Source organism: Charadrius vociferus, unplaced genomic scaffold, assembly GCF_000708025.1.
Source record: "Charadrius vociferus isolate BGI_N301 unplaced genomic scaffold, ASM70802v2 scaffold613, whole genome shotgun sequence".
Lineage (NCBI taxonomy): Eukaryota > Metazoa > Chordata > Aves > Charadriiformes > Charadriidae > Charadrius > Charadrius vociferus.
In genome coordinates this window covers 560258-568758 of record NW_009647757.1, presented here as the reverse complement: position 1 = coordinate 568758, position 8501 = coordinate 560258, and the positions used below count along the sequence as shown (strand labels likewise).

The window sequence follows — 8501 nt, the reverse complement described above, 5'->3', positions numbered from 1 at the left end:
CAAGTTAAGTGCTGGGAAGGAAGGGAGAGCAAAGACACCTCTCTCTTCCGTACTTTGACAGTACTCAAAGGTGTGAGCACGTTTGCCCGGAGTGTTGGGTGGGTGCCTGGGCCCTGATCCAGCAGGGATCTAGCGTTGCTGGTCTCGTGCAGGTCATCTCCAAGGTCATCTCCATACATGGTCATCTCCAAGGTGCCAGAGGCTCTGGACTTCCATGCTGGCCCTGCAAGAAGAGCATTAGATGTTCTCATTTGTTTGGGGTTTCCCATACAGAGCTTGAGCCTTGGATGACTCTGAACATATCGGGTTCACCTTGCAGGTCTCTGAACGTTGATATGGAGTGGCTGTATGGGGCGAGTGAAAGCAGCAACATGGAAGTGGATATCGGTTACCTGCCTCAGGTCTGTAGTTACTCTCAGCCCTCTGTGTGCGTGCAGCATCCCAGCAGGGATTTATGCTGCCATGTCCCTAAGCTGTATAACCCTGTTCTTTAGAGCTTTCTCTTGAACATTTCAATATAACTATATAACCTCTGATAATCTGTATATGTCCTCTGCAGTAATATGGCTCCCTATTGCCAGTTCTTGTGATATTTTATTTTTTCCCTCTGTGTGGCTTGAATCCTAAGGTCCTGGAGTCGTGTGACTTTCTCCATTTTTAAAAAGTTGTCTGACAGACCTAGGGGGGAAGAATAGGAGCCAAACCCAGGCCCTGAGCCCAGAGGGGTGTATGAACAGCAGCGTGTCTGAATTTAGAAACTGCGTGAGGTTATTCCTCTATTTTGTGGTAAGCGCAGCTCTTGGGACAGAAAACATAAGTCAGGATGTTGAATGCCTGAATTTAACAGTCACGTTCTCTCCTAAACTAGATCCATGTTTCTTTTTAATTGCCAAAAGCCAAAATAATTTCAGAAGTACCACAACACTGAACTGCTGGGGAGCTCCTGAACAGCTTTCCCTGTTGCTCCCTCTTGTGGCTAGCCACGGGCCGTGTAAGGGCTGTGCTGCCGGTACGAACAAGAGCTTCAAACTAGCCCTGCGGATCCCAATGGTTTTAAGGATCTGGTGTCCCACAGTCAAAAATCTCCACTGGGATGGTGGGAACACGGAGTGAACAGGTCTCATGCATTCCCAGTCTAGCGAGCACAGTCAGACAATAACTGAAGGAAATGAAGTTGCTTTCCTGCTATTCCTCAGTAAAACACATCTGCAACTGGTAAAGTGCAGCTCCGGAAGAGAATAGATCAAGCTGTATCTTCATTAGAAGGTGCACAGTCTTATTTTGCATCTTTATCCTGTCCTGGAGTACAGAAAAAATGGGAGTGGGATATCTGCAGTGCTCAACTCTCAGCCTGTTCTCCTGCAGATGGAGCTGGAATCAACAGGGCCGTCAATCCCCTCTGTGATCCATGATGAGAACGGAAATGTGATTGACAGCAGGGATCCCTCAGGGGAGCCCATCCAGTTTGTGTTTGAAGAGATAACCTGGCAGCAGGAAATCCCCTGGGAAGAGGCAGCCCAGAAACTGGAAGTGGCCATGTATCCATTTAAGAAGGTGAGGAAGGGGCCAGGTTGTTCCTTGGCATGTTTATTTGGGGCAGGTCGTCTTCACTGAGATGTCCAGTCACCTCGAGGACCAGCAGAAACTGGAGGTCACAACCTGATCAGCATTCAGAATAGCGTGAGGGTCTCCCAGCTCAGCATGTGCCTCCCAGGCACTGCGTGGGTGGCTTGATGGACTTCCAGTTCCCAGGTGAGGGAGTACAGCATCTCTGAAAGGCCGTTTGCAGTTGCACAGCACCGCAGTCAGGAGCAAAGCCTAGATGTCATGTGTCCCAGGCTTGTATTGTAAATGTAGGCTCATCCTTCCTTCCTCTTATCAGTAGCTGCCGACACGATTTCTGAGCGAGGCAGGTAATCGCGCTGCTTACAAATGGTTTTCCTCTGGCGTTACTTTTGCAACGTTCAGCTACCTTTGGACCAAGCTTTCCTTATCAGCAGAAAACACACAATTCGCCTGTGCCTCTGCATCCCGCAGTGAGACACAAATTTATAGCATTGGGTGACCCAAACTATTTAACATGCCAGTAGCCTGTGGAGCAGATGGCTACTGCCTGTCACTGCTTCCTTGGCTGAAGGGACACGTTTCAATGGCTGCTTCCTTGTGCCTGAGCTTACAAATGTCCCTTAGAGCTGCCAAAATGTTAATAAAGTTCCCTTCATTTGAGCGATTGGAACAATCTCTGTGCAGGGTCCCTCGCAGCCAGTTTTTAGGCCGTTTCAGTGAGGATTTGTAATAAATATCTCAAGACCAGATTTCCCAGGCTGCTGAGGTATGTTTGCAGACAGTCTGCCCGCAGTTGTGCGGATGCTCTCTGCAGTGTGTAAAGGTGGAGCTCTGCAGGTGCCAGTAACGGCCCACATGCTGGGAGGGGCTCGCTACAGTCTCACCAGGAGATTAAGTTGTCCCTTGGGAGAGCAGCACAGTTGTCATTTGCTTTAATCTGCAGGATCTACTGCAGATTAAACTCTGTGTGTGTCACCTGTGGCATGCGGCAGGTCTGGTTCCTTCAGGCCCTGCTCGTATTCGAGATGTTCTGTGTCTATTTCTCAAGCTGTCTCTCTGCCTCCAGGTCTCTTATCTTCCCTTCACACAAGCTTTTGAGAGAGCAAAAGCAGAAAAGAAGCTGGTGCACTCGATCCTGCTGTGGGGCGCCCTGGACGACCAGTCCTGCTGAGGTGAGGATATTCCCAGCATGGCTAGAGGAATGATGCGTGTTCTTCAGGCTGTGAGAGTGGCTGGGGGTCAGGGAGCTGGTCAGACACCAGCGTTAAATATTGTGTTACTTCTTTTGGCACTGAAGATGCTGAATAAAAAGGAGCTGGAAGTGGGGAATTACTGATCAGAGCTTAGGTCCCCAGTGGCAGGATCAGATCTATTGAGACAAGCCCTAGACAAACCTGCTAATTCACGTGCCTTTGTCGAGAGGGAGACACGGTTCTAGTTCAGAGCCAGCATCTGCAGGGTGAAAGGGACACTGCTCTCTGCTTTGTCCCTGACGCCTGCACAACAGAAGCCAGAGCCAGATGCGGGCTTGGGGTTGTCCTGATGTGTAGCTGTTTCCGCCCCTCACGCCTAAGAACTTGTGTGTCACCTAGAGCAGGAGTGATGGGTGGGAGAGGGGCAGGTATCTTTAGTCCTATCTGCCCTTAAAAACTCTCCAGCATGTATGGGCACTGCTCGGCATAAACAGCAAGAGGCATTCAGGGTGGATCCGCAGGGCCTGATCCTTTCCCAAATGCACCAAATCAGTCAGCCCCCATGGCATGCAAGGACCTCCTGGTCCTTCTGTGGCCTTGCAAGTGGCTGGGGTCTGCTCTGGTCGGTCTTCTCTGCCAGCAGCACACATGGGAAACAATAAGCTGTGGAAAACTGCCAACAAAGGAGAAACAAGACAATGGGCTGGGCTAGGGGGAGCCTGAGCCAGCTGCTGCAGCAACCAAAGTGGTGGCATCAAACGTGCCAACAGTCATCTCGGGAAACACAGCAAACCACTGTCTGCCTCTCTTCCTATGTCAGGTTCGGGGCGAACTCTCCGGGAGACTGTCCTGGAAAGTTCGCCCATCCTCGGTCGCTGGTGAAAGAGCTGGAAGAGCTGCAGGTGAGTGTTGCAGCCACCTCTGCCGCCTTTTGCATTTGGTGCTGGTGAGCGCAGACAGTGCTTGGCACCGGGGTGCCAGCAGGAGGGGGGAGCTCACACCTGTGCCAGTGGGGGATTTTGTTTCCAAACCCTCCGTGTCCTAGCGATCGCAGAGGCCAAGCAAACACCAGATGGAGGCAGGCTATGAAAATGGCACAGTGACCCCTTTCCCTCTGTCATGGTATCAATATTAAAAGCTAAACCAGATGCTTCACTGTGAGATAGCCGTGCCCAAGGCCATTTGTGCCATCGACAAACTGACTTCTCTGTAACCCAGGGAGCAACCAAATACTGTCTGAACCTGAGTCTCCTGATTTCACCTTTTCCCACTTATCAGCCTGTCCCTGGGCCTATGCTGTCAGCTGGGGTCAGTCACGGAGCTGGAAACTCTGGGAAAAGCTGGGATTGGGCTGTTGGTGTGTCTGCGAACTGTCAGTGATGGGGTGATTTTATTGTCTGGGGAGAAAATCTGCAGCTGAAAGGGGGGAGGCTGACTGAAGTCGAATAGTAAAGCAGATGGTGAGAATGGAGCCAGTTACTACCATGCTGCAGAGCAGCCTTTCGGTCTGCCAAAAACACCTCCTGTATTCGGTGTACTCCTCCTGCACTGTTCTGCTAGTTTTGGTGTGTGAAAACATGTTTCTTTGGGGTCTTCTTACAGACCAACAGAGAGAATGAGTTCTACAGCAAGCTGGCTGACCTGCACCTGGAGAAATACAACTTCCCTGTGGAGATGATCATCTGCCTCCCCAATGGCACAGTGGTACGTTCATTACCCCTTCAGCTGGGCTTGGCTCTTCCCATCAGAATGTGTTCTTTTCAGGGTGGTCCTCAGACCCTGAAGTGAGTGTCGGCTCCCCCAGCCATTCCCCGGCTTCCCAAGCCTTTGTGAGGCCATAGGCGTTCCCGGTGCTGTGCTCTCAGGGATGCTGTAGCAGACACACAGCAGCTCTACCAAGAAATCTGAAACAAATGTCTCTTTATTCAAGAGACAGAACAACAGCAGCTCTGGGCTGGGGGGGAAACAATCCAACTTGAACCAAATGTCTGCCTGTGTTGCCTCATCGTCCTTGGTTGGAGTCAGTGACCTTTGGGAAGCCATTGTAGCTTGTTTCCTGCACCCATTGTCCCTTGTGCTCGTGCTTTGGAGAAAAACTCTCCTTATCAGCACCTTCTAGCACATTTATCTTTCTCTTCATTCCCCACGTTTGTCACAGCAGATCAGCCATTAGCAAGTCCACAGACTTCAGCTCTGCTGTTCCCCCGAACAACCCCCCTGCCTTGGATTTGAAGAACGACAACGGTTCCTGACACTTGACAGTGCCGCGCTTTGCTGTGTGTCAGCAGCTGGGCCGTCTGCGGTGGAGGATCTTGCCGGGGCTAATCTGATCGTGCCCCACACTTACAGCTATTAGTTAGTAACACACGCAGTGACACCTTGCTGGCTCCCCTCCAGACAAGGCTGTGGGCTGGTGGGTGGTGTCAGCTCAGGCTGTCGAGGTTGCTGTGGTCAGTGGCTGCGTGTCCCGCTTTCCCACCTCCACAGCGGAGGCAGAAAGCGCAGAGGCATTTGAAGCTCAGGTTTGAAGCTGGTTTTGCAGCTCTGCCAGGCTGAGAGCACGCACCTCAGCAGTCAGCACGGTCAGGCTGCCATCTCCCCAGCACTTGCCCAGAGCTAGGTTTTATGCCTGTGTGATTTTTCCCAAATCGCCTTCATCTTCTTCTTAACCCAAGTGAGGGCTCAGCACACTTGGGGGCGAAAAAACAGACCGTTTTCTTTCACACATCTTCCTCTGACTGTAGAATTCAGACCTGAATCCTGGATGCTGAATTAGCATTCGCAAAGTGTTGAAGATTCTTTAAGAGTTGTTAGAGTCTTGTCACCTATGTCCTGGCGAGAGGCCAAGGCAGTGGTTGGGGAATTGTTCTGGCCTTTAAAGTCTCCTCTCCTCATCTGTTTTCTTTCCCAGATTCACCATATCAATGCCAACTACTTCCTGGATATTACTTCTATGAAGCCTGAAGATGTTGAAAGTAGCATCTTTAGTTTCTCAACCAATTTTGAAGACCCTTCAACTGCAACTTACCTCCAGTTCCTGAAGGAAGGACTGCAAAGAGCAAAACCATACCTGCAGACCTAAAAACAAAGGCACCCAAATGCCCCACAGAGATGGCCAAAGACTTCAGAGTTCTATTTTGATTACAGAAATTCTTCCTCATCTCCATGCCAGACGTTGATGTTAAGATGCAGACAGTCCCAGGCCTGGGGCTTTGCTCTGGATGTTGGTTTGAGGCTAAGTTTCAAGTGATACCAGTTTACATAACCTGCCCTTTTGAGTTCAGGCAAATTTTTACAGGAGTGAAAATACTTGAATCTATAAACATTATTGGTGCATACACCTTGGTTTGCCACCCACCCCAGTGCTTTTCCAGCTCTTCTTCAGACTCTGTGACGAAACTCATGTAACAGCTATACCACGCGTCACCCGGAACCCTCTGATCTCAAGGACTGGACTGTGCGTTGAATCACACAGAGCAGCATTGGCATTAGGACCGAACACTCGTGGTGAGCGCCTGTGCCCTGTGGGCGAAGGCGCAGAATCCAGCGCAGGTGGGAAGCTCCCTCCTGGTAGCCAGTGTCCTCCCCACCTCATCGCCAGCAGCAGCTCAGAGCTGTAAGCTGCCCTGTGGCTTGGACGCCAGCTCTTCACCGTGGCGTTTATTGACAGCAATGGCATAACGAGACTGCGGCTGGTAAAGTGTAGACAGGAAAGTAGGAGGTTCAGACTGGAGGCTGGAGCTCTGGAGTAGCCTCCTCCCCACACCCTGTGTGACGTGGTGGGAGAGCGGTCTCACTGATTCAGGTTCTTTCCATCTTCGGGAGGTGCTGAGGTTGACAGAGTGAAATTAGGAACGGAGACGAGGGCGTTAGAGGTACGGTGGTGCTCAGAGACGTCAGGCGTGGATTAACACAGGGAATTAGGGGCCAGAGTGCCTGTTAGCTCCCCAGCACATGCACACCAGGCCCCCACCCCGTTCAGCCCAGGGTCGCTCCCACCCCACCGGCTTTGGGGGCTTTTTTTTCGCAGTGTCTCCTCAGAGTCAGTGAAATGCTCCGTCCTTGTTTGCTTTGAGCTTCCAAGTCACGCTGAACAATGAACCATGATGAGGTTCCCTTTGGGAACAGGAGGTTCAGCGTTGCCCTGAGAGCAGGAGCTGGCTGAGAACTAAGCAATTTTAAAAGCCAGCAGTACTAAAAGAAATTTTCAGGAGATATTTCCAAAGAAATAGTTCAGACAGAATGCCGTTGTCTTATCTGTAACCACCCTGAGCAGTTGCTCCTGCTCTGTACCAATGCGTGGCTACAGAGTGAGTGCAGTTTGGAGAAGGAAAGGTTAAATGAAACAGGTTTTAAAGCATATTCCTGTAGATAGGTGAGGAGACAAAGCATCTTCAGTAAGTGGCTGTGAACAGCTGTGGCTGTTGATGCTTTTTCTGCTCTCTGAAGCACAATTTTGTTGGACCAAATCAAATGGGGGGTGAGGGGACTTGTTTTTTTGGAAGGGGTGTTTTCATTCCTGGGCTCCAGGACCTGGTAGGAACCCAGGGGTGGTGATTACCCTGTCCCTGCCCTGCCCCAGCCCTCCTGTCTGTATCCACGGCTGGAGACGGAGCTTAGACGGACCTCTGGGCAGAACCAGTGTAGCTTCACTAATTGCTCTAGTGAGATTACTTACCCCTGGGATGTTTCTCTATTGGCTTTATAACTATGCATTAGCTCTGCACTTTTCTAGCACTCCGATGGGCCTACAGTAATGATGGCCTTGGATCCAGCAGCGCTTTTGGCTGCAGAAAGTGCCAAAGCCTCCAGGCAGCGTTAGAGACCGAGCTCCCGTTGCACCAGCGGTCTTGTCCCTTCAGGGGATTTTGCAGAGCGGCAGCAGAGACAGAGTGCCTGCCTCCCCCAGGCTGTGCGGGAGGCACAGCTGCAGTGTCCATCTGCCCTTCTGGCGCTTACAAAGCTTCACCCGAGGTATTTTTGTTGCACTTTTCCTGAGCCCCTCCCTCAGGGGCTTCACACTTGGGAGTGGTGTCGGTCAGTTGTGCTCAGGTGGAGAGTTTATTCCATTTGTTCTTCCCACTGGTTTTGCGGCAGAAGGGGCCAGAGAGGGCAGTGGCTGAGCAGGCAGGGATTCCTTTTGCCTTTCAAGGCTCGGAAAAACAGGCTCGGCAGCGGTTCTGCGGGGCCAGGGCAGCCCCTCTGCCTCCTGCGGTGCCGATGTCGGGAGTTCCAAGGGGCAGCATCACCTTTGATCCTGCAGCCGCCGAGCTGCCTGGCAGAGATGGTGCCTGCCACAGCCCCGTGCGTGAGCAGGGCCCGTGGCCAGCCCGGGCTCGCAGGAGGCCTTGGGGATCCCTGGAAGTACTTTGGTTTTCCCCTTGTGAAGCACCGGGCTCTCGCAGCCCTGCCCGGAGCCGCCCCTGGGCAGTCTGGGGGTCCTGTGGGGACTTCGATGTGTCCCCCTGTTACCCCATTAACTGCCAACCTGCTTAATTGATCTCCCGCTGTCGGGGGTGGGCTCCGCACAGAAGCTCTTGCCTGAGGCTTTTATTAATACGTGGCCAAGCTTTTTTGTCTCCTATTTGTAAACTTAAATAAGGGGTTTTTTTTTCCGATAGGTTTGTGGTACCTCGGGGTGGGGTGGGAGGAGGAGGAGCTGCTTCTCCCCACCTCCTGTGCTTCGTGACGCTCTGGTCTGAAACCCACGGCGGGGGCGCGGCCCTGGCCCCCACCGCGGGT

At 51.9% G+C, this 8501-nt stretch overlaps 2 protein-coding genes across 2 annotated transcripts in view; both read left to right on the top strand.

Annotated features, from left to right (window-relative positions):
• The window catches only part of SEPN1 (selenoprotein N, 1), an 11911-nt gene extending 5792 nt beyond the window's left edge, over positions 1 to 6119 (top strand). Inside the window, 7 exon segments of the mRNA XM_009882234.1 lie at positions 320 to 401; positions 1366 to 1554; positions 2633 to 2738; positions 3580 to 3627; positions 3630 to 3661; positions 4362 to 4463; positions 5671 to 6119. Coding sequence (XP_009880536.1) covers positions 320 to 401; positions 1366 to 1554; positions 2633 to 2738; positions 3580 to 3627; positions 3630 to 3661; positions 4362 to 4463; positions 5671 to 5841 — 730 coding nt within the window. The 3' untranslated portion in view covers positions 5842 to 6119.
• Positions 6120 to 7518: 1399 nt separating this feature from the next.
• MTFR1L (mitochondrial fission regulator 1-like) overlaps positions 7519 to 8501 on the top strand; it is a 13266-nt gene continuing 12283 nt past the window's right edge. Inside the window, exon 1 of the mRNA XM_009882233.1 lies at positions 7519 to 7557. Within this exon, the coding sequence (XP_009880535.1) occupies positions 7519 to 7557 (39 nt within the window). The remainder of the gene's footprint in view (positions 7558 to 8501) is intronic.